This window comes from Prenolepis imparis, unplaced genomic scaffold (assembly GCF_030444845.1).
Source record: "Prenolepis imparis isolate NDT839.2.m4 unplaced genomic scaffold, iyPreImpa1.0 SCAF_9, whole genome shotgun sequence".
Taxonomy (NCBI): Eukaryota; Metazoa; Arthropoda; class Insecta; order Hymenoptera; family Formicidae; genus Prenolepis; species Prenolepis imparis.
The window spans coordinates 12,032,515-12,059,243 of record NW_028141167.1 but is presented as its reverse complement, the minus strand read 5'-3'; the positions used below and the strand labels follow the sequence as shown (position 1 = coordinate 12,059,243).

Below are 26,729 nucleotides of genomic sequence, written 5' to 3'. Positions count from 1 at the left end.
AAAGAAACATTATTCCTTCTATTTTTTTAAAAGTAGTGCATTGTTAAATATAATGCAGTCTAACAAACTTTTATAATTCTAATTCAAATTAAATTGTTATTCTGCAAACTCATACGCATTTTGGAATGCTTTAAAAAGCTTGAAAATAATTAAGAGATATTTGAGAGATGCAAAATATTATATTACTTTGCAAAATGTAATTGCTATTTAAATATAAAAAGTAATTAAATTATTATTAAGTTTGTGTCCAATCTTAGAAATATCAAGATAAATAGTAAGGCAATATGTAATAAAATAAATATCAAGATATGTTCAATTATTATACAGCAATGCATGATCACTGTCCAATTTGAAATTATAATTATTTTCTATGCTCCAACACTCTCTTTTATTTTCCCATCATATTATCATGTTATCATTAAATAAATTTATCTCCAACAATATATTCAAAAGATTAGATAAATCTTTTTTCGCGATTGCTCCAAAAATTATTCACGTCCTCTCGCCGTTCTATATTTTACATTTATACCCTCGCTTGCACGTAATCTCGCGCAAATCGCACTCGATTGTCCAAGCATGCCTGACCGAGGAGAACCATGAGGTTCTCTCACCGATTCCCAGATATAGCTTAGGATAATCCAATTGCGAATTATTCACGCCGCCGGCTAGGCTCGTGCTGCCACTCTTCCTTCTCATCACAATCATCGTGTCGAGACTTTCGTACAATAACGACCGCTGCCGATGTATATTGTCGCTCCTCAATGGGCACCCCTAAACTAAATGCCTATCGAACAGTCACGCCTCCGAAGGCGCCCCCGTGCGCTCTGTTATACGCGTAAAATCGTCGAAAGAACTGTGAAATCGCGAAAAAACAGGATTCATGAAGCGGAAGAATCTCGCTAGTAACACAAACTATGGAAATCATCGATTAAGTTTAAATACAACTCACGCAGAGTCTTCTTAGAAATGGAAAGATGTAAACGCGCGCAATAAATAAAAAGGAACCAATACATTTTTTTTTTATGTATAATATATAAATTTGACATATAAAGATAAATAATAACTAATAAATAATAAAGCATAAAATAAAAAAATAAGTGACCAATAGTAATGAGAAGTTATCTCTCGGGAGATCTGTCAAATAAGAGCAACTTGCCCTTTTCAAAAACGATGAAATCTTGTGCAGAGAATCTTTTCTGAGATACCGGTAACACAATTGGGATTAGAAAGGGGTAAAAAAACTTTCCTCCTTAACACAGCTTAACATTTACCTGGGTTTGAATGTAAATATTGATTTCAATCTAGCGTGACAATGACAATGACAATGACAATGGCATGACCCGCGGGTCGCTGTCAAAACAATCATTATAATCGATCTGCTAAACGATTGTACGGTCAACGCACACATTTTCTTCTTATCTGTTTTCGTGTCTATTTATCTAAGGTTGATGACGGTCTGGATTCTACGTCTATCCATCGCATGCAAACGAATGTTTCGCATAATATTGTACATGTATTTTTTTTGTGAAGGCTCGACTCGTAAATTACTTCAAAATATCAGTTGCAATGTATTTTTTATACTTTTTACAATTTTGTAATCCTTCAGAGAGAAATTGAATTTTTTTTTCTAGCGCATAAAATAAAACAAAACTTTCCAACTTGTATATTATTCCGTTTCATTATACCTCTTTCACAGAATAAACGCGAAGATAATAGGAAATATAAGAAATAAAAAGAAATGTTAGAACTTGAAGCAGAGATAAATATATTTTATCTCTAATCCTAGGGGATGTAAACCTTGCTATTATTATATATTTATTTGGCATTTGCTACTTATCTGGGAAGAGGATAAATTAAAATGGACGGAAATTGCCTATTAATATTACAATGCCTATCGCGATCGATGATCATTTGATTCGGGAAATTATAAGGGAATTATTTTAATTACAAAGGAATTATTCATATTAACGAAATCCTCCAAGATGAGAAGTATTGACGCTAATAAAGAAGAGTAATTATTACGGAAGCCGAAGCATAATGTAGTCTCGCTCTATGATCGTGTATTCTTTCCATTTATGTAATAAAATCAGAGATCATAATCCACAATTAACATATTTCATAAGTTAAAAAAAATCGAAAGTTTGAAATTTTTCGTCAACTTTAAACAATTACGTTACAATTGCGATTACGACATCTCCTTGCTACAACCAACGATTACAACAACATTTATCTGACATCTTCATCCCGCATTTATCCGCGTCGTTCAAGGGGTAAGCCGATCTCGGATCGAGAGCTCTGCGGGGAACAAGTAGAACGTGAGCATTCTAAGTGAATAATAAACATCACAGTAGGGTTAGATACATAGGGTTCTTTATATATCTGGATGACTCTCTATCTCTCTCTCCCTCCCTCGCTCTCATTTAAACGGGAGCGCACATTTAAGGCGCCCATATTGGTCCCCTCGCCTGCGGGCAGTCTGCCTCATTCTTATAGGGTTGCTCCTTGATTCCCTCTCCCTCCCTCGCTCTCCCTTGCTGGCGAAATTATTACTCGGCTATTACACGATGATTACCCAACAGTACGCGGGTGTAATACGAGAAATAAGCGTGCAGTTTCACGACGCGATGGATCCGATGACAAACCGAATAAATCCACCGCGCATTTAGCGCCTGCCGGCGAGACACATGTTCGTACATCTGTCTTGGGAAACGAGCCCGTGTTTAGTAAATTATCATCCACAATGATTTGTATATGTACGCGCACGTCCACGTTTTCTGACGTTATGTCGAAATCGTATTTTAAAAGATAAAAATATGAAAAATTGACTAAAGTCAAGAGTTTGCGACACGTTCATTTTATATATAAAAGTAGCTTTTATTTAATATGATAATATTATAAAGATTTTTAAATATATATGAAATTTGTAGTATATATCATAACAATAAAATAATAAATATATAGATATTAAAATGCAATTCTTTTTTCCTTTCTTTATTAATTTCCTTTGCTTATTGTTTTATATACTAGATATTTAATTATTTATCGTATAATGTACTTAATAAATAATAATAATACTAATATCTCAAAAAATGATAAATTCCAAAGATGCAGATGCAGTTTGTAATCTGTAAACGAGAATATCTATATATAGAGAGAACACTAAAAAGAGCGATACTACTTATAAGGAAACCTCCGTACGCGCAGCGTTCTCCAGTTAAATTGAATCTCGAGGACCGACGTGGTTTATGCCATGCAAATTGGTCGGCCCACCCCTTCGGCCTTTCTTCCAAATCCTAATCCAATCCGCTTCTATGTAGAGTGTACCTGCCCTCATGCGCTGTTGTGCGAAAGCACGAGCTATAGGCTATAGGCACCTTCGAATCTTTTTGATAACACGTGTAATTATAATGAAATAGTTTTATCAAAAGTTCCATAAATATAAAACCATTGAAAAATATAAATAAATATTTAAATTGATAGATATTTAAAAGAAATAATTAATTTAATTATTTCTTTTATATAATAAATATGCTAGAAAAAGAAGTTATAAATATATTAGACGGACTGCAAGTATATTATGTAATATAATAAAATAATGTTGTGAGTTTTATACTTATTTTTTATCACTTTTATTATATTAATATATTATATATATATATTTTATAAATGTTTTCTTTTGTTATCATTATTTATACAACATAGGGGTATCTGTTTCTATCCTATTTTGAGGGAAGCCCTGAAATTTCAGTCCCGGATGTAACACGCACATGCACCGTGCATATACCGTGCATTAACGTTGATTAATTTAGCGGTTTTGTAAATTCGCCGTCGGTTCGGCTTGTCATGCCTTCCGAGAGACCGATATAGGCAGGGATCTCCCTGTGACGTTCGACGTCCGTTTAATTAGTGACTGAACTGCGAGCCTCTCTCTTTCTCTCTCGCTCTCCCATTCTCTTTCTCTCTCAATGATAGCTCTTCCGATAGGCTGACGAATGGCCTAAAACGTAGAGTACTTCACAATTGTCGTTGATTTGATAGAAAAGTACGACAATTGAAAAATTATCTTTGTTAATTTTTGGGATATATATGAAAATAGTAAAAGAGCTAAATATTTTGTGATTAGGAAAAAAGAATCATAAAAGTTGAATCGATAAATAATAAATATAAATTACATTATATTAAGGCGTCGTCATATCTTTAAGATACATTTGCAAATTTTGTAAAACTTTGTTTTAATTCTTTTTTCTCAATTTATTTCAAGAGTAAAAATTTCTTTTAATTATTCACTAAGATTGCGGTATATATATATTTACGTTTATAGAATGTATCATCGTAGACGTAAAAAATACTCATTCTGTTACATCTAAATTTTCAATTGCTCATATTTTTTTCTCGGTTAACGTTACGATTCATGCGGAGGACCCCTTTCATTTTTCATGACGATCGAGAAAGCTGGGGGCCCCCTTTGTTGTCGATTTCGAGTATTGTTGTGGATAGCCGCGCCACGCGACAGCTGTCTGATAGTATCGATGTCGCCAGCAGGGCCTATCGGTCTATCAAGATATTCGCGATATATCGGTCTTATCGCTGATGAATTCCCTTACTCCTTTTATGGCTTTTCATACGGGCGCGAATTAATTATGATTAATTATAATTTTTTTAAATATTTTCGAATTTTTTTTTCTCTAGGAGATGTCCTTAAAAATATTTATATAATTTTTATTATATATATATATATATATTTAATTATTTATTGTACATATGTATATGTACATTTAAATTTTTAAGATTTTAAACTTTAAATTAATCACTAATTCAATAACTATATAAATCACAAATATAATAAATGTAAAAATAATACATTTATTATAATTATCGCGAATTTTTTTATTTGCTCTTTCAGAAATTCTAAAACTATTATTCACGATCGAAATTTCGCAAAGTTATTGTAACACATATTTTCGTGGTTATTAAGATCTAAGGGACGAGAGAGGCATCATGACGCTCTCGAGATGAACGCATGTTATTATTAGGAACTGTCTCGGGCAGACAATGGTTCTCAAGCAATCTGAAACAGAGACACGGTTATGGACGGCTGTCGCAACAACTCGAGTGTTTTCGTAGGTCTCCACCGAATACCGAATATACAATAGAGCCTCGAACGCAAAGTGAAGCGGTATCGATGTAGGTAGAGGTATCCTCTCATGTATCTCTCTCTCTGCTCGGGAAATAATAATTTCGTGCTGCCACGAAAGAGCGAGCTTTGCGGTCGAGCCTTCCCGTCTGAATCTCCGGGCAAAATGATTACCATAATTACAACAACGATAATTATGATACGCTGCAAACACGTGATTGACGTTGCGCGGACTTTACAAACGCGCACGTGCTATTTGGCGCTTTATCAGATTTTACCTTCAAAGAGTTGCCGATGCGCGGAATCGAGAGCCGAATAACGGGATCGATAAGTATCGCTTGTCGCGAACTGCTTCGCGTACGCAGAAATTATAAATTCACAATATGTATAAATTCGAGAAAATTTTTTCCAACTCAATATTACCCCATTGATTACTTTTTTTAATATTACTCTTATTTACATTTCCATTTTTAATTACAAGAGGAGAGATTACAACAGATACACACAATTATTTAATTCCAGTCGAAGGGTTAACATCATTGGCGGTGGCCAACAATAATCAATCGCGAACCAATCGTGAAACTGATGCGACGAGGAACGCACACGCGTGCGTGCGTTGCGCCCCGTGGTCGGGCTTAACCAACCGCTTAAGCACTTCGCACGAGCGACAAAAGGGTTTCATCCCCGAGAGTCCCGAACGCGCTAATAGATTGCGCAAATGCTCTTTGCGGGGACGACATCCGAAAGCTATCCGACCGGGAATGATGGCAATGGGCGAGCGGGGAGGGGAATCTGAAATATTCATCCCAAGCCCCCGTCGCGCTCGCTACCGCGACATTTGGACGGTATAACCTTGGCGATGCCGTGGGCTTTGATCTCGTATTCTCGATCGCCGATAGCCGCGCCTATCAAAGGGCTCGATAAGCCTTTCTCTCCTCCTCTCATCTCTTTTTCCCGGTTAATCCACCCACGAAACGCGCGCGGATTTACTTCGGAACCAGAAAACAAATCGCTCCTTTATCACCCTCCTTTTCTTCCACCCTAACAAAAAAAGTCTAGTTAAACGATTTATCTGCTGCGGGATAGAGATATATAATTATACTAGGATATTTAAAACATTTAACTTTCGTAAACATAACAAAAGAAACATGCGCGTTTCAGAGTTAATCCAACTAATTCACCAGTAAATCGTACGGACGCCAAACGCCATTGTAGGAGCTTTATGATTCCCGTAAAAAGGGAGCCAACTGGTCCGCTCATTATATCGAGAGCGGTCATTCGTCGACGAGGAGAGGATCCCCTTTTGTCCGAGATCGAAATAGCGATGGACGGGCCGAGCGAGGTCGAGGGAAAAGTGACCGGTTACCTTTCTCCAAGCGGGACCCATCCACGCCCATTCTTCGGGGCCTCATCACAACAATAGCCATCGCGCCGCGACAAAAGCTAAACAGCCAAAATATTGGCGAAAATCCCGTCATTCTTTCGCGGTTAACGCGTGGGACGGGAACACGGGGTTTTCAGGGCCCTACTAAATATCTCTCTCGAATCTAATCTATCCCCCTTCGTCTGTGTAATCCTGTTATACGGCCAAACGGTCACATTTCTCTCTTAGTTGTAAAATTATTCGTCGGAATGGAGGAGGCGCAGCTTTCTTTCTCTCTCTTTCTCGAAATCTCGAGCATTTCCGCCCCAATTGTATTTCGCGCCTCTCTTGCTAGGGACGACGATGCCTCTCGAGGACGGCTCGTGCGGATCACCCCGAAGAACGGAGCTCCGGTGCGCCTCGTTAGGCGTGAAGAACCGCGCGGCTGTAAACACAAATGGCACCCCGTCGCGCGGAGGTCGTCGTCGCTACTTCCGCTACCCTCTCGAGTGGCAATTCGTCGTTTAGCGTACTGTCGCTTTTTCGAGAGCTCACTCTATAAAGCCACCACTCGTGGCGTCGTCGATCCGGCACGACTCTCGAACGGTCATTGATGGCAAATCGCATTGCCATCGAATAACGTTTCGAGAAGTGGTCCTCCCGAAGTGACGCTCTCATTGCGCATTTAACGCCAAGTGATTTGTTAATTGACTGATTTAAATATTACATTGTATATACTCGAAAGTTGGTATGGAAATAAAGTTTAGTTTAGAAGATCTATAAATTTATAAAAATAAAAATTTATAGTCTCAAATGTGCGTGAAATTGTCAATTGAGAGAAATGTTTTAATAATATAATATTTTAGAGATTTCTCTGAGTTGTGTGATTGATTATATTCTTTATCTTATTTTATCGCATAACGATGTTAATAGATATGTAAAACTCAAGCAACGCAATTATTAAACTAACTCAAAAGATTTATATCTGTCAACTAAAGTCGAAAATGGTCCTTCCGAAGTGACTGTCTCATTGCGCATTTAACGCCGATAAGTGATTTGTTAATTGACTGATTTAAATATTACATTGTATATACTCGAAAGTTGGTATGGAAATAAAGTTTAGTTTAGAAGATCTATAAATTTATAAAAATAAAAATTTATAGTCTCAAATGTGTGTGAAATTGTCAATTGAGAGAAATTTTTGAATAATATAATATTTTAGAGATTTCTCTGAGTTGTGTGATTGATTATATTCTTAATTTATCGCACAAGTAATGATGTTAATAGATATGTAAAACTCAAGCAACGCAATTATTAAACTAATTCAAAAGATTTATATCTATCAACTAAAGTCGAAAATAAAAGACGTCAAGTATACGCGTACGCGCATGTATGTATACATTATTGGCTTTAGAATATTTTTCCATTCAGAAGAAAGTTTCGTAAAATTTTCTATTTTTAGAAAACTTCAATCTATTGACTTTACTCGAAACAAAGAATTTAATTTGCAGAGAAACAACAAATCTTACTAATACAAAACTGATTAATTATAAATATACATATATTTATAGATTTATAGATATATATTTATTTCCCCAATAGATCAAAATAATAAATTTTTCAGATATTTAAATAAATTAAAATTCGTCGTATAATTTCAATTCTGTCTTAAAATTGCGAGCAGCTAGATGTTGGCAGCACGTCGACGGGAAAAACAGCGGCGCGTTACTTATCACGGCTCGTTTGCGCTCGAAAAAAAAAAAAAAAAAAAAGCGAGAGAGTCTTGGAAATCTTGCAGCGGGAAACAGCGTGAGTCCAATGGGAGCTCTCTGATAGAGAATTTATAAATTATGAATATTTAAGCACGCGCGCGCGTTCACAGAGAGTGCAGAATTTCGGAGGGCGGGTGCTTCCTTCAACCCCGTTCACATTGTCGTCATCGTCATCGTCGTCGTCGTCGTTGTCGGGTTATTTTCCCGGTCTCCGGTGCAATAACGTGAAAGGGGTGCTTAGGAAACAGGCTGGTACACGACGCTAAAACGGTAGCATCCCTTTGAGACGAGCGTCAAAGCTAATGGACCCCACTCTCTCTCTCTCTCTCTCTCATCTCGCTCTTTCTCTATATAGCTCTGCTATCTCTACCGGTTACTTCACCTATACAATCACATTATCAACACCAACACTACGAACATCTTTCGACCAACGTCTCTCCGTGTGCGCGTCCTCCTCTTTTTTTTTGGTCTCATCCCCGTCTTTGACTCTTTTTCTCGCCGTGTTACAAAAGCAGGTCGCGGAGGGTGGCTGAAGCCCCGGTAATGTTTAGTACCAGTTGATTGCAAGCTTGTTAGAATATGCATAAAGCATTTCGTTGTTAAATGGCCCTTTCTCTTGCGTATATAGCAGTGGAGAATTTAATGGATACGCGCGACTCTCCGTAATGGTTGGCAGCCCCGGAAGTGTTTGCCAAGTTTGCGCTATTTGCTAAACGGCTCGGTCGTAGGAATAGTTAACGATCGTACGAATCCTACATACGCAATGAGCAACCGTCGCATTTCTATTTCCGATTTGCCAAGACAGGCGGATTTTGCTAATTCTCCTAGGAGCAATTCCAATCTGATTTAAATTTTTTAATATTGAATCCATTCTTGTCACCACAACAGTAAAGATGGATTGAAAAATACTTCAATATTACTTGCATCAAAGCTTATCTTATTAATCAAAATGCACAAAGAAAAAAAAGGAAGAAAAAGTTCTACTGAAATTTGTTAGGGCTAAATTTCATATATAGAAATTTATATATCGACTGAATATTAATAAATAAAAATAATATAGACTTAGTTATTTATATCTGTGTTTATTTGCAAATTTATTATTATGTCGAATTAAAGTCCGGCAAAATATATCGGGCTTTGATTTGTTCGATTAGCTGTCGCGAGCGCATATATATACCTATACTATATATATATACACACAGGCAGGAGTTTGAAAACCGATTAGCAGTGTATTCCGAAGCATCAAAACCGTCGAATAGCTCGTGCCGAGCACCAAGGCGAAACTCCGAACAGGCTTCGAACTTGCCGGTCGCTCTACCACGACATTTATTAACTTTACCAACGCGGAAACTGCCGTGAGTTTCCGCCACGGCGCCGGATTACACGACGAATTAGGCAAGCCAGAATTAGCCTTACCTAATTTTCCCATTAGTTTTTGTTCGTCTGATATAGCGAAAAATAAATCGACTGCTTCATCATCTTACATATATATATAAAATGGAATAGTTTTATATATCTGGAAGAGATATACAAAATTATAACTGTATAAGTATATGCGATATTTATTATGATATTTATTATAAATTTATATATTAATTTCACGGGGTTAAATTGCATGTGAAAAATGCAATTCATCATCTTACATATATATATAAAATGGAATAGTTTTATATATCTGGGAGAGATATAGAAAATTATAACTGTATAAGTATATGCATAAGTGTAGATATTTATTATGATATTTATTATAAATTTATATATTAATTCTACGGGATTAAATCGCATGTGAAAAATGCCCAAAAATTAGACTTTTATATGCGCGATATCGTATTATTCTTTTTGATTCTTATTTACTTTTTTATAACATTATACATGCTCTTGGAAGAGTGGTCTCCCTTTTTTGTTGTAACAGATAATTAAATTATCTCTTTCGATTGATATAAAGATTTGTTCTAAAAATTCGTTGCATCCGGAGATAAAAGATAACGCGAGAGTTGTGCGATGAAAGTTTACCAGGTCAAATTTTTGATAGAATGATACGAGAGAGATAGAAAGAAGGGGGATCGAGAGAGGAGGATGTTCCTGGATGAAGACGCGGAGAGAAATCGGAGAAGCTGTCAACGGAGCGCCATGCATCTGCCACTTATCCGCGCCACCACCCTCGACCCGGGGTGTACCTTTTTTCTCACAATAACGCTCCACTTCGTTACAATTATCGCCATTATTCGGGCGCGAGGAGAGAGAGAGCGTTTTAACGCGCAAGCCGCACGCACAATGGCTCGATATATCTATACACCATCGATGCATCTTCACATGTGTATAGATATGACCCGGCCGGCTCGTCGCGGCCGCCGACCATCGATTTTTCCCTCGATCGCTCGTTTTATTGTGTTTTGACAGCGGCGGTGAGCTCTGGTTTCGCGCAACCACCCTCCGGTCGGCTTTTACCGTCTCGCGCAGTCGTAGCCATCGTCGGGAGATTGATCTTATCAACGCTCTAGTTTGCCCCGCGAATTCGAGAACACCTTACACACCACCACTACCACCTTCAGTCATCGTTGTTCACGCACCCTCTTGGCTTTCCACAGTTTCCTCTCTTTGGTAGCGCTTGGACCATCGTATCTGATCGGACAGATATAGAGTTACGAGAGAGAGAGAGTTCCAGATCCTGTTTCGACGCAAGCAAATACGCGGTCCCTGGTTATTTCGAGGAGAAGAGAAGAGCCTCCTTTGAAAGGCTCGTTTTATCGCGTCTATCTACGCGCGATTTTCACTGTTGCCGATAATGCAATGTCCCGGCTACGTACATAGATCCGTAGCCGGGGTGCCACATTCGCGGAGCGAAAAAGCGCGTAAAGTGGATTATACCGGAAAATTGCATCTTTTTACACGACGCGATATATATTCGCGCAAATTTGCCATTAAATGCGGCGCTGAGAGCCGTACTTACGTTCAATACGTTCTTCGTCACATTTATTTAATTATACGATTGTGTACGGTTTGCGCCTAAAAACAAGTAAATCTGATTAGAATATTTTTCGCCGAATAGAATTATATGTACAATACCTATTCTCCTTCTCGAGTGAAAACTTTTCTATTAAATATTACATTAAACTGCACAGTAGTAAACCAGATCACGATGCACCTTTAAGACAAACTAGAATTTAATTCCATCTTGCTCTTATAGTATAATTGTGTCTAAATTCAAGAGTCGTGAGAAGAAAGTTTTTAATTTTTATATACAAATTAAAAAAAAATACATGTATATAATAAATGAATATATCTTTTAAAGTTTTAATTTTTCATGTTATATAATATTTCTCCTTCGACAGTCATTTGGTTATACAATACAACATGTAGTTAAAAAAAATATTCCATAAAAATTGCGCTACATAAGAAATGATAATTCGAAGAATATCTTTACATTTTAAACTGTGGTCACACACAACGTATACCGATACTGATAACTGCTATTGACGAGGTATCAATCGTCCATCACGTTTCCGACGATAAACCTTCGATAATAGCAATATTTTCCAACGCAAAAATCATACTATGTCGAGGGCTCGACGTCTTGTCGGACGGACAACGCGATACCGCTATCTGCAGCCGTCGCACGTACGGGATCTATTGGGTGACACGTAATTCCGCCAATGAAAACGTTTACAGGCTCATTTTCGCACGTTCGCGCCGAAAACGCCAACGTTGTATGTATTTCCGTTGCAGCAATTCGGCCAACGCAGAGAGAGACGCGAAGAGCCGCGACAATGGGAGGGAAGGGTAGTTAGTGGAGGGTGAATTGTAGAGAAGAGGAGGCGCGCGAGGGGAAAAGAGGGAACGGGCTGTTATTTGCAACGAGTCGCAACAATTGCAACCCGAGCCGATCGCGCGCGGTACCGCTCCGTTTAGGGTATAAACGCCATATTGCTCTGCGTCGCCCCTCTCGCCTGCTCTCCCTCCCCTTCATCCCCTACTGATTGAAAATAGTGTTTTTGTGCAAGCCGAAACGGCAGATATGAAACCAGCATGGCGGATGCTTACAAATAGTTGCGGGGCGGCGACTACGTACCTATATAAATGCGCGCAACCCCCCTAACAACCCCCGGACTCCTCGCGCCTTTTGTCCGCGAATCGCGACCACGCGAGGCGAAAGGATTTTCTGACGAGCGAGGGATGTAAGAACGACGGAGGGACGTCCCGACGGAATCCTCCGATCTTCCCGTCCTTCTCCGCCCTATCGCGTAATAAATCTTTGTCATCAGCGGCGCCGTCCTTCATCGACTCCAAAGCCGAAGGTCCAATTTCGGATCGGTTATAAAAGGACTTAATTGGGGAGGGAAACCGGTTATCAAGGAGATGTATGTGTTGTTGTATTATATTTGACGATATTAGGTTTTTAATGGGCACAGTAAGAATTAAACAAATTGATAATATTTATTCGATTTCTTGATTCTCAATGGATTCTCAAATTTAGCTCTCGTAAATGTTATGGTATTAATTTTTTTAGCAACGTAATTTGATAAATATTGAAGACGAGAATTTGGTTGAAGCTAAATTAGCTTTATTGTGATAATAATTCTTAAGCAATGTATGTATACAGTCAGGTTTTTATTAACACAGCTTTGAATTAAAATATTAAGGATTAGATTTAAAATAAATTCGAGAAAAAAATCGTGGATTATTGAGATATATGTATTTTTGTAGCAATCGAAAAATAGACATGCATAATACAAAAATATAAACTTGCATTTTCATTCTAATCAATATAGATATATATTTATTTATATATAAATCCAGATTTTTAAGTGAGACAGAAAAAGTAAATGCGTAAAATATAAAGCTATATAAAAATAATTAAAGGAGTTATTAATTATAACAGCTAAACTTGTGAAAGCTTGTTAGTATCTCGTTTTTAATTCAGATATCTAAAATTGTAAGTATATATTATTCTATTCTGTCAATTATATAATGAAGTTGCAGGAAATTTTTAGTTGAAATAAAAAAATTTCAGCGACCTCCCAAGGGTAACTTCCAACAAGCATCAGAATCATAGACGAGACCGACCAACCTTGAGCCTCGATCCCCATCGTCGAGCTTCATGACGGCAGAACGACACGCACGGAGTAAGAGAGAAAGCGATGATGCCTTTTCCGAAACTCACGGTGCAGCCCGCGACGCGCTCTGAAAACGGGAAACACGCATCGATCGCCTCTGTAACAACTCCCCGGTCCAGGATCGGCTATGATATCAAGCTACGTTAGAGATAAGAGAGCGCGACGCACCATCATCGTCAGGGCCGTCACCGTCTCCACTACCGCCCCCGGTGGCCAGAATATGCCGGCCGGGATCAATATCGCAACGTCGTGGGTGTGACGGCCGGTGGTGGGTTCCATCTTCATCCGACCCTCTCTTCTGATTGGTCGACGTTCCGGCATTTGAGTTTCCCTTGCCGCGTAGCGAATGTCACGCAGGCTACTCGGGGGTTCCCCTCACTATGCAGAATCCGGCGCGGGTTCCCCAGTGCGATGGGCGGGCTCCGGTTATGAGGGGCCCCCGTACTGGAAGTGGGGCGAGGAGCCGGTCGGCGACGAGGTAGTCAGGCAGGCGAGGGATCATAAATCATGATCAGTTGGTCGCACAGTGCGCATCGCGACAAACAGGGTGAAAACTGGAAAAGCACCGCGATCGTTGGCGGCCCGACGTCGCCACCCCCGGAGCGGTGATTTATCGCGACAACGGATTACGGCGAGTTGAGTGCGCGAAAAAGTGCTCCGATACAGTTTCTCCGATGGTTCTCCAATGACCGTCGACTCCATGACTACGTAGTTCGATGTGAAAAGGTCGTCGCTGACGCGATCGGTCGTCGACCTTGAGAGGACAATCAGTATCTGGTATCCGTTAGAAGAACATTCGGTTGTGCGTAGACTCGGTTAATCGTCGTCATGTGCAGCAACGAGAGCCCGCCGCCGGCGAAGGAATCGTTGGCCGTCGGTCTAAGTAATCATATGGCCGGCTTTATGCCTAGTCTCGAGCACTATCGGCTTCACCTGTACCATTATGCGATGGCGGAACGACTGCGGCTGGCAGGTTTCAACTCGCAGCATCCCGGTGTGGCGGCTACACATCCTGCGTCGGGGGCGTCAGCGGCCCATCTGGGAATGGGTCCGGGTTTTCCGGCGCCCCTGCCGCTATATCCGGCAGCCGCGGCCGGCTATCCCGGTCGACTGGCCCTGTCCATGGCGCTGCTGCATCCGCATCATCAGCGAATACCCGAAGAGCCGAAACCTCAGCACAGCTACATCGGCCTGATCGCCATGGCGATACTGTCACACCCGGAGAAGAAGCTCGTGCTCTCCGACATCTATCAGCACATCCTCGAGCACTATCCCTACTTCCGCACCCGCGGACCCGGCTGGCGCAACTCGATCCGACACAATCTCTCGCTCAACGACTGCTTCGTCAAGTCCGGCAGGAGCGCCAACGGCAAGGGTCACTACTGGGCGATACACCCGGCGAATCTGGAAGACTTTCGACGCGGCGACTTCCGCCGGCGCAAGGCTCAGCGCAAGGTGCGCCGACACATGGGCCTGGCGGTGGACGAGGAACCGGATAGTCCCAGTCCACCCCCCTTGCCCGCCACTCCGCCACCTTCCACAGCCCTTGGTCCCACGGTGGCCTCGCAACAGATATCCGCCATGTGGCCGCATCATCATCACCATCAGCAGCAGCAACAGCAGCAGCCTCAGCAACAGCAGAACTCCTTTCAGAGCCAGGCTCTTCGACAGTCGTCCTTTCAGCCGAGGAAGCGGCAGTTCGACGTGGCGTCTCTGCTTGCACCAGACGATGAAATCGAAGCCGACGAAGTCCTGAAATCGATCAAGTCGCGCAAGTTCAGTTGCAGCGAGGACGAGATGCCGGAGGCCGATCAGGACGACGAGGACGTCGACGTCGACGTGGTGGCCGACGCAAACGCCTTACCATCGCCCGAAACACCGCCGTCGACCAGCCCGGATGTGCCCAAGGTCCTGTCAACGACCGCTCATTGGAACAGTCAGAGTTTACAGAGCGGCGGTCAGCAGCAGCAGCAACTGTCAGCCGTGCACCTTCACAATCATCTGCACGTCAGCAGAAACTACTACATCCCGGCTAACTCAGCCGGCGGGTCCAGCGTCTAATGGCGAAGAAGCTTGGAAGAAGCCGGTCGATCCGTGCGGCAGGTAGCTGCTCGTCTTTCAAGTGCATCCACCATATATTCTCTCGTCTTCTATACTTTCCACGTGGTTTCGAGAGCTCTGAATGTATGCGTATCCTACTCTTGCAACGCATTATTCTTCTCTTGTCCGCGATATGTTCTTCGACAAATTTGTATAGTCGATATTTTTCCTCGATATCGATATCGATACACTTATGGTTTTTGAAACGAAAGAGCTTTTCTCTTCGTTCAAGTAAACTTCGGTAAAAAAAAATGTGACTAATGACGAGATCATATTTTTCAATTAATTTCATGCAAAATTTAATTGCATTTTGCAAAGAGATATAATATTGAAAAATAGAAAATTGTTCCATAATTAAAATTATCTTGTTCAATTAGTGTAAAATATGAAATATAAATTGATTCATAAATTACATTAATTTGATTAAAGAATATGTCATCACAAAAAATGCGACAAAAGTGGGATACACTCTAAGCAAAAATTTGAAAATGATACAGGCTCAAAAGACAATGATTAAATTCTAGAGAGGACAGTTAAAACTTTAAAAAATTTTAACAGTCTTATAATTGTCCAGTATAAATAGCGTGCATTAATTAGCTCATCGTAAAAAAAGCAATATATTGAATTATTATACTATTTAAATCAATCATATATATGTATATTTTTTATTTTATATTATTTATTTATATATATTTTTTTTGTTATATATTGTATTATATATTATATATTATTATATATTTTTAATATATATCATTATACATATCGATTCAAACGGTCAACTATAAATGTGTTCAGCTCTTGTATCATTTTTAATGCTATTCGTATATTCAGACATCGAAACAACAGTTTTAAGAATGTCCGAAAGATACTTTTACGGCATTGTTATAATTTTTTTAAAAGATTTATATTGTCCGGGTATACACGTGACATGCGTAAAAAATATGCGTAGGTGATCTTCGAAACGAGTAAGATGGAAAATTTATGGGTGAAAATTGTGTATTAGAAATTAGACCACGCAAAAAATCAATCAATCTATTGTCGATTATGTTTCTAATAACATTATAGTTAGATCGCATTCTCGCGTGTTGCTCGCACTTTTTCATGTCGCTATGTATGATAAAGCAAAGTTTCGATCATTCGTCGTTTTATCTGAATTTTAACGGGAAAGAACGAGAGAAAGTTAAAAGAAAATTGTCGCCTATAGATTTTCATAACAATTGAAAAATTTACCTCACAAGAAAACCTCGTGAATCTGAAAATTCTGATTTTGATGAAACTTTACAAACATGTACAAGGAATAAAAAGATGAATTTAGAAATTTTTAATATCGCGGTCCCAAAACAATTCTAAAAGAAATAAAACTACTTGTATACGTATATGTAGAAAAGTTTGTCTTAATATATCTCGTATTCGAGAATCAAGAAATGTCTTATATACAAAAGTTTTATGGTAAAAACATTTCTATTTAACTACATTAATAATATTTTAAGAAAATAATAAAATTTTTTTAAAATCTTTAAAACAAATTATATTTCCAAAATTTTATTAATGTGATTAAATAAAAACATTCTTGCCGTGAAACTTTTGTATAAAACATTTTTTGATATCTCAAATACTTTTCGAGATATATCGAGAAAAGCAAAAAGCCTACAGATGAGAGATGGTTTTAACTTGTAGAATTGTTTTTGGACCGCAACTAAAAACTTTTTAAATTCATCTCTCTCTCCCTCCCTATATGTATGTAAAGTTTTATCAAAATCAGAATTTTTCGGGTTCCCTTGTTAGACGTTCACACTTGGCATTTAAATTAAAATATCTAGACAGTACAAATGTTTGAAAAATGTCGTAGAAACGTTTAAGAAACATTGTAAAGATGTCTGAAAAAAGTTTCTAACATTTCTTTAAATTATTTGATTTTTATTCAATTATATTGAGTTTTTTTATTGTTTAGATACGATTTTTCAAACGTCTTTCATGTAATTCTTTATCCAATTAATAAACGGATTCTCTCGTGCAGATAAACGACTAGCTTCCTGTTGACGGGCAATCTTTTTCACCTAAAGCATGAAGAATAATTCGAGTTCGGCGATTCGAATATGAACGCCGATTACGCATGGAAAACTTATACTTGTATTATATAGATAGATGTTTAAGGGAAGATTATGTATAGACTGGAATTTGACGATAGGATCTCAGCGTGGAATCTATGACGAGTATATATAATTGTATAAATTTAATTATTTCAAAAGTGTAAGATGAAGATAAATGCGCGTATCTTGCTAATATATAAAATTAATGTTTATGTGGTATATTTATTTAGAGATATTTATTTTAAAAAAAGTATGTTATATAGTATATGTTATATATTTGCGTTGTAATATAGTTATTTGTTTATAAGAATCTTAAAATAGATATGTATATATACATATATATATATATATATATATATATATATATAAAACAAAGATTTTTAAATCCAACATTGTCTCTCGAAATTCAATTCACTACATTTTTGAAATAAAGGAGTCGCATTTAACGCTGAGATTTTAATCGACGAATTTAAAGTTTCTTGTAAATACGAAGACCGCACAGAGCCAAGTTACCGGAAACGACGGCGCGGTAGGAAACTGATGTACGCGGGGCATTTTGCGTCAGACTGATGATTGCGCGATCTCCGCTTGTTCAAAGTGTAATATAAAAGTCGATTTAAGAGATTTAACACATGTAAGCGCATCCCCCAATTGCATAATCCACGCGTTGGTAGAGACGGTAATAACGAAGATATATTCTGTACAAACCCGAATATTCCTCTTCCCCCTTCCCTTTCCCTGCCACCCCCGATTCATCCCCTTGTATGTATGTATGTACATGTATCGATGTACCTGCGTATATAATTCACACACGTCCGAAACGCGATCGGGAATCGAGAAGTATCATTTCGACCGACGTCATGACACTGATTGTGAATGAAAAACAACACGCAAGACCATTTTTTTAACAGTTACCTCGTAAGCATACACCGGCAGCCTGTCACTGTCTCGATGCAACTTGAACTTTAATAAAGTTTCTGTTCCCACGAATATATGTCTACGGTCTCTGTTAATTATAAACCTGTCTTTCTCCCGAAAAAGAATGAAAATAATAATCGCATAAACATTTTTATCGAGATAATCGTTGCATTATTATGTAAATAATAAGTACATCTCTCTTTTTTTCTCTTTCTTTACTTGTTAATATATTATATCACGCGAGCTTAAATTAATTAGCTTTCGCGTTACTCCAATATCATATATATACATACAAAGAGAATTTTCTCTTAGAATTTTATGAGAATTTCTCTGATTAATATCTTTATCACAATAAAAATAATAATATCTATTACAATAAAATATAAAATACGTTTGATTAATTTTACTATGCAGTTTAGTATAATTAATCAAACATGTTTTATATTTTATTGTGATAGATATTATTATTTTTATTGTGATAAATATTAATCAAAGAAATTCTCATAAAATTCTTTCCATATGTTTATTCTTATTTTTTAACTTTGTCCAAAATTTCACAATTTCTTGTTAATATTTCCAATGTCTTAAACTCGTAATCTTCAAAAGTTTGCTTTCTTGCGCGGATTCCGCGAGACTTATATATAATTTTTTATATTTCTTTCTATAATTAGTTTAATTGTTCTATAATTAGTTTTTTTTTTAAACAAAATCTTTCCTTTCTTATTACATTTATAGTCTTTTCTTTTATACATATACATACATATACTCTTATATTTTTGTCATTTGCATGCAACTGTTTTCTTATTCCCGGAAAGCCTTCTGTTCGGTTTGCTCAAGCTTTGCCAATGATTATTACCCGATATTGACGATCTTTTTTTTTATGCAGTCTCTGGTATTTGTGCGTTAGCTAAGGAAAATGATGTCCGAGTTGACAGAAACATTCCGCGCGCGCCGTTAGGCGAGGTATGGAGAGTGTCTAAGAAATCTATTTGTCGTGATAACAAAACGGAGAGAGAAGAGAGAGAGAGAGAGAGAGAGAGAGAGAGAGAGAGAGAGAGAGAGAGAGAGAGAGAGAGAGAGAGAGACTTGGCCATTAGTTAATGTACACAAGCCACAAGATGAACGTTTGTTGCACACGAGATGACTAGTCGCGAAAAAAGTTATTTCCATCCCCGCAGAGATGATGAGTGCATTCTTCGCATCTATTACTGATTGCGCGCGCTATTGTCAAATTGAGAAAGAGGGAGAGATGCCTAAGCAGAAAAGAAATTAATTTATCGGAGATAATTGAGTAAATAAATATTTTAAAAAAAGTTAAAAAACGTGTAAGACGCGTGTAATATCACTAATTGAGAGAAGCTTTATCGGTGTTGACATATATTAATACGTAACCGCATCTCGTGTATTGCATAACAGTAACAATGTATTATTCTCTTACATAAGGTTTACTTTGGATAGCTGCGCTTTAGTTAAATACCGTCTGTAATATTGCGGCAAACTTCTTAATCAATATTCGCGCGTTTAGAAAAAAAGCGTAGAATATTCTCTTGGGAAAGTGCATTTCAAAATCGAAACCGCTCTGTTTCGCTGCAAAAATATTACTATCAATGAAAGTGCAGTAATTGAAACGATAATACACGAAGGTAATTATTGCACACCAGAGTTTTGAGCTGATCGACAAGCGGTACAAAGCTGATGGCCTTTCGTGTTTTCTGTAAAATCATTGCAACTCGTTAAAGTATGCTTTCGATCGGGCTCGATGATGATCTATTCAACGTTTAAATACGTATCGTGTTGTCGATCGCTTGCTCGAATGCACGAGGATATTAAGATAGCTATGCAAAACATTAGCATACAAGCAAAGTTGACAAGCGAATAGCAATATTTCAAATATAATTCCTCCTGATGACGTTACGTTTAACTAATATCCAAGCTAACAATCGCTGCAACACGCAAACGTATTTGGCGACGATAACACTTGTGATATCCGACGACATGCTCATAATAAAGTGAGGAATAACCTCGATCTAAAAAAAACACGTAATTTAGAGCGACATTACAATGATACATATTAACATCGATAAAATTTCAAAGCTTTTATTTTATTTAACATAACTTTATATTTAACCTGTATTTTTTTTTCTTTTTTTTAATGTAATATATAAAATATATTATTTAAGCAGATATATGTATATATATGTATATCCTCTCTCTAATCAATATTTTATATATTTTAATATCTTGTCAATTTTCTCATAAGTATTGACAGACGTTCTCTTCTCATCGTGAAAAGTCGTGTCTTTTTCACTTATCCGAAACTTTAACGATAATAGCAGCAACGTTGAACAAAAAAAATCATTATGCACCATTCATATCTGAATTGCGCTAATGTAAATAAGCAATATATAAAAAATAGCTATTGTTTATTTATTTCCTTCTATGGGAAAATCATTCTTCTCTAATAGACGACACGCTGCTACAACTTTTTTGTTTAAAAGATAAATCCTCGTAATGCCTTGCGGTTAATTTGCTTGTTTGAAACTTTTCTAGAGTTCAGCGTGAATCACGATTTATGCCAATATTTTATTAATTGTGTATTTATTAGAAGATATGTTTTTATAAGGAGATTTGCACACCTCCCCTAATGAAAGGTCATTATTATAATATTATTAAATCTATGCTTTGTATATATTCTTGTGATTATAAATTAAGGAAATTATGATTTTTCGCAAATATAAAGATTACGTACAAATATAAAGATCATGCATTCTCGTACTTATTATAGCTGTATAAATCAAAGAGTTCAGTTGCAAAATAGTTATAAAATTATTTATCAAGATTAATAATCATTCAAAAATTAAAATTTTGTTTGCGTAATATCGAGATAATATATATCTATTATAGTTTTCTCTGTCAAAAGACGACTTCCATTTATTGGATGACGCGCTTAACGCGCGAAATTGTTAATAACACATTGAATTGGTTAAGCACATCCGATATTGTGAATAATGTCGGGATTTAGCTGCGCAATCCTGTCGTGTATTTATCGACGAGCATTTCGTAGCGTCCCATTGTCTCTCGATTCATCAAATGAAGCCTCGCAGGCGATCGCTAAGCGAGCAACTATAAATCCTTGGTGGGAAACGCGCTCGACGACGATGACGACGACGAGAAACCTGACAAAGGGGAACGAAAGCAATTTGTTAAATATTGCTTGCGGCAAAGTAAACGGCACAAACACCGGAGCCATAGCAATGCCCGATTTAAGGAGTCTATCTGTCGACGAGAGCTATTCTGCGTTAACATATATTATTATTAGTTCGCTCCCGTATAGATCTTCTTCTATATAGTATTGGAAAAATAATTACTAAAAAATATTTGCAAATTGAAATCAATTTGGCATAATACTAATACGTCAAATTATTGTTGAGAATTTATGACTGCATTTTATGCATTTTTCTCATATCTAAAAATAAATTTAATTTATCGAATACTCTCCTTTCACATATAAGAAACAAGTCTATAGGAGCTGTTTCGATTTAAATTTAAACAAAGAATTAAAGATTTTTTTTTAAACGAGAATTTCTACTGTCTGTATAAGATCTGTACACAGAGAGAATTTTCTCTTAGAATTTACCCTGAAAATCATGGTAATCGTGGGACAATATGGTATGAAAAGAATTTTATGAGAATTTCTTTGATTAATATTTATCACAATAAAAATAATAATATCTATTACAATAAAATATATAAAATATTTTTTATTAATTTTACTATGTAGTTTAGTAAAATTAATTAAACATGTTTTATATTTTATTGTGATAGATATTATTATTTTTATTGTGATAAATATTAATTAGAGAAATATTAATCAGAGAAATTCACATAAAATTCTTTCCATACCATATTGTCCCACGATTACCATGATTTTCAGGGTGAATTCTAAGAGAAAATTCTCTCTGTGTATAAGAGCTATATTTGTATTTGCCGATAGATCCGGCGAGTTTGCGCATTCAAATCTTTCGTGTTTTCGAGATCGACGTGATCAGTTTTCCCATAGCAAGGCGAGGGTGTTAGGAAAACAGTCGGCGTTTGCCTGCTCGCAACGCGATCTATGCAGTCTATGCAAACTCAATGGTTTGTTATTTCAAATTGGATGGCTAGGCTATACATCAGAGTTTTTCGAATATTTAACAAATAATGACGAAGCAGTCTATTCATCAAAACATCAAGGGAGGAGAAACTGTGAAGATGTACATATATCGTATGTCTCTGACGAAATATCTTGTCTATTGTTGGGTCGACCCAATCACACGTGTATTTACACTGGTCAAAAAAAATCAGTAATCTTTATACTAGATATCTAAATGCAACAATAATGTTAGATAATACTAATAGTCGTTTATTTATATAAATCTATTAAATCTTATCTATTAAATTTTATTATTTTATCTATTAAATAGAACTTTTATTATCGATGAATAAATACTGTTATATTATACTGTATTATACTGTTATATAGTACTAATACACATACCTATAATTATATCTTTTAATATATATTCTTTTTTAATAAACTTACTATAATATTATATCTATATACATATATTTTACATTATATTACACTCTTTTCATTATATCAATACGATATTATTGATTTTATATTTTTCCCAAAAATAGTGTCATTGATTGAAAAATCGCAGAGGATATTTTTTTAAATAGCGATACCATGTGCAATTGGGCGAGAAAAATTCAGCTTCCGAAATATTCAAAACAGGAAGCGATCCGCCACCTTTGCGCTATTTTAACGTCGCTCACAGGAGTAATCTCGAGATCTTCCCCGCGATACGATACGTTTCTCGGTTAGAGCAGCGGGCCTTCACGACATTTATAGCGAGAACCCACGCCAGGATGGGCATTGTGCCGGACGTATTTAGAGCAGATTGCCGGATCGGACACGGCGGAGCCGGCATGTTTGCGACTGCGTTGCAACACGCCGTGCATACATAAACCGAGTATGCAACGTGTGCGTGTGTATGCACGTGCATTTCGCATAAGTCACAGCGAGATGAAGCGACACGTACACCGGATGCGCGTCTCCTCCATAGTGGCGTAACCTATGGTAGCTAGATAGCAGCATAGCACAGGGGGAGACAGAATGGCGCAGAGAGGATCGACCGGTGATCTCGTTAACCCTCATGGTTGTTGCGCCAAATGGATTTGCGGCGGCGCGGATTAGGATCCGCTTCGCGAACGCGTGTTCCTTTTAGCAAGATCATAATTTGATACAATATGAGATCTAGAAGCCTAGCCTAGTTCGATCTAAATGAAACGTGTCGAGAGCAGAGAGTATACGAATAAATTTCAATTGCAATTAAAATATAAATATAAAAACATAAAAACTTTAATTTATATAATTTAGATTTTAGATTATGTACTTATCTATAAAAAATTGCTGTTGCGTACGTGAAAGATGTTCTTTGTAATGTTTCAATGTTAATATATTATAATAACATATATTATAATAAGAATATATTTCAATAAAATTGCTTTTAAATTATATTATATAATTTGACAAAAAGAATACATCACATATTGTAAAAATTAATCGGCAAATTCAACGTAAATTTAATTTCCTTAATTAAAGTGCAAACAGATTTTTATAATATTAAATGCAGATATAGATTGTGAGCAGCACTTACAGATGTATAAAAAAGTAACAAGAATATATAGAGGAAGCAGTATCATATGATTTTTATGCGAATGCTTGACAACATTGCTCACACTGCTGAATGCAAGTCTGCTGTACCGTAACTTTCTTTTGATATGTTAATAGTAGAAATTGATGAAAGTTAGATACACGATTGAATCAATAAATAGAAAGGAAATTATTCTGCAAAGAAACAAACGTATTGTAATTGCTTACGATGGATGCGATTTATCAAACGGACTTAATGTCAATAATTTCTAATCATAATAAAGATAATGTGCAAAGAGCGATTTTGATTTTAGTTAAAAAAATATCTATAAAATAATTGATAAAATAATATATAACGCTTTACATAAAGAGAGAGAGAGAGAGGAAGAATAACAATAAATATATTAATAGCAAATGTGACAGAGCTATAATTCTTATACGTTAGTAATATTTACTGATACTTGGTAATAATAATGTAATAATAGCGCTATTGAGAGAAGAGTGTCTTCAACGTCATGAGAGAATGGCAACAATAAAATTGAGTTTATTTAGCACCGAGGACCTCTGAAAAGAAGCCGTTTGAAGAAAGCCAGGAAAATTTAACACAGCAGGGATCTATGCCGAACGCGAATTACCTCTCGACGGCGGCCATGCCACATTTTCACGAAGGCCGAGGGTAGCACTTTCGAGAATGAACGCGGTTATAGGTGCGATCATTGCGCAAATATCTCGTGTATGGGACTTCCGACAACGTCGGGGATTCCACGATGACGGGAGCCTCGGTCAACACTTTTGTGTGCGGTACTGCAGGTAAAATATTAGCTGCAGTCCCTCTTTCTCTCTCTCTCGTTTTCAAGTGGATTTTCGGCCACGGGACGCGCGTCGAATGGAATCACCCTCCGATCGTCGGTTCGATGATGAAGGTCCCGTGGGAGAGCGATGCTCTCTCCCGTAAGGATGTGCCCTCCTTACACGAGCGATTCAGGTGTAACGATTCTAACGCCTAATAATCCATTTACGATGTCTATTGTGGCGAAATATTTTTACTGATGTATTTTTAGGATTACTCTCGACAGCTATAAAACCGTGCTTATACCTCGTCACAGGCGGTCTATGTTTCTGTAAATCCCTCGCACGAAATTGGATCTGCAGGATAAGCCCGATGTCCATTCTCTTTCCAAACTTCCGAACTTTCTCTAATGTACATTAAATTAAACGTGAACCCGTAAATAAAGTATAATATACTTCAATTTAAATCAATCTGGAATCAATAATTTGGATATAATAATTTGGATAAAATTTTAAATTGCATTATTTTATGAAAAAGATGTAGGAGAATTTTTTTATATTTTACGGAACACTTTATGGAAGGATTAATTCTTTTTTTTTTTAATTTTAATTAGAATCCAGAAATATTATTAAAAATATTTAATTCTATATTTCTACTCATTATTTTTACGTTTTAAGTTTTCATAGTTTAGTGACGCATAAATATAAATCAAGCAGATTTGAAATTTCTTTAAATTAAAAAAAAAATGGAAATCACACTTTGTGGCGAACATTTTCAAATTCTTATAGTTCACATCCTCTCTCACATTATTATTATAATTATTATTCCCAATGCAACATACACACACACCTGTGTAACGTCGTTATTTTCCTTAATCTTTGACAAGTCGTCAAATACAATTGCAGAAACTTCTTTGGGAAAAAACTCTGCAACTATTCTCGATGCGCAGCCAAGCATTCAGCTCAAGCGCAGCGGCCAAACATTAAGTCACAATATTGTTAATTGAATGCACTCGCTTGTGTCACGCGTGCTCGCTCTCTCGCAACACTCGCAATTCGTTGCGCGCAATTATTTTTCCTCGAGAGTGAGTTTCGTTGATGCTCGAGCACCTCCGGACAATCGAGATTCCTGACGAGAAAATCAGGAGCCGGGGAACGCGTCCCGCGGCGCGTGCAGCTGTCGGGTGGGTCCTTCTTTAAATTTCTATTCGTCGGGCGAGACGTGCAAATACGTCGTCAAACGCCGGCACAATAGCATCGTGAAAACACGTCGTCGTAGGCGAGACCTAACGACTGTTGCGAAACCACTTTATTAACCCCCCAAACGGGCGCGGTGGTGTATAAAGTGCACCGTTGCTCTCTGTCACATTATATGCACACGACTAGAGCTCGTGATATTTTTCTCTCATTTCTTTTTCGCCAAATTGCACTTGTACCTTTTTATGTATTTTATATATTATCGTTGTTTATACATGTGATGTGATATCTCAAGAGATATATCTACGGGAAATTGTTTTATATATACAGACATTAATAGCAGACAAATTATGAGAAATTATAAATTAAAGAATTTCAACAAATTAAATTTCAGTATAATAAATCATTGGTCTTTGATTAATTTCAAGCAAATTTTGTATCAATAAAATATTTAATTTTAAACTTAATTTTCAACTTTTAAGAATCGTGATGTGATCTCGAAGGATATATCTATGAGAAATTGAGCTAACATATTGATGACTGTTTTATGTACA

General features: G+C 37.1%; 2 protein-coding genes across 2 annotated transcripts in view; one reads left to right on the top strand and one right to left on the bottom strand.

The window, feature by feature from the left end:
- The window catches only part of Fuss (SKI family transcriptional corepressor fussel), a 55,591-nt gene extending 42,155 nt beyond the window's left edge, over positions 1–13,436 (bottom strand). Inside the window, exon 1 of the mRNA XM_083046492.1 lies at positions 13,338–13,436. Within this exon, the coding sequence (XP_082902618.1) occupies positions 13,338–13,369 (32 nt within the window). The 5' untranslated portion in view covers positions 13,370–13,436. The remainder of the gene's footprint in view (positions 1–13,337) is intronic.
- A 178-nt stretch (positions 13,437–13,614) lies between these two features.
- Fd102c (forkhead domain 102C) lies at positions 13,615–16,128 on the top strand. Its single transcript, XM_083046367.1, has one exon. The coding sequence runs from the start codon at positions 14,212–14,214 to the stop codon at positions 15,442–15,444; it is 1,233 nt and encodes a 410-aa protein (XP_082902493.1). The 5' UTR covers positions 13,615–14,211; the 3' UTR covers positions 15,445–16,128.
- Positions 16,129–26,729: the final 10,601 nt, after the last annotated feature.

Bases quoted from the DNA above. Each gene is read 5' to 3' on its own strand.
- Fd102c (XM_083046367.1), top strand. From the start codon at position 14,212: ATGTGCAGCAACGAGAGCCCGCCGCCGGCGAAGGAATCGTTGGCCGTC.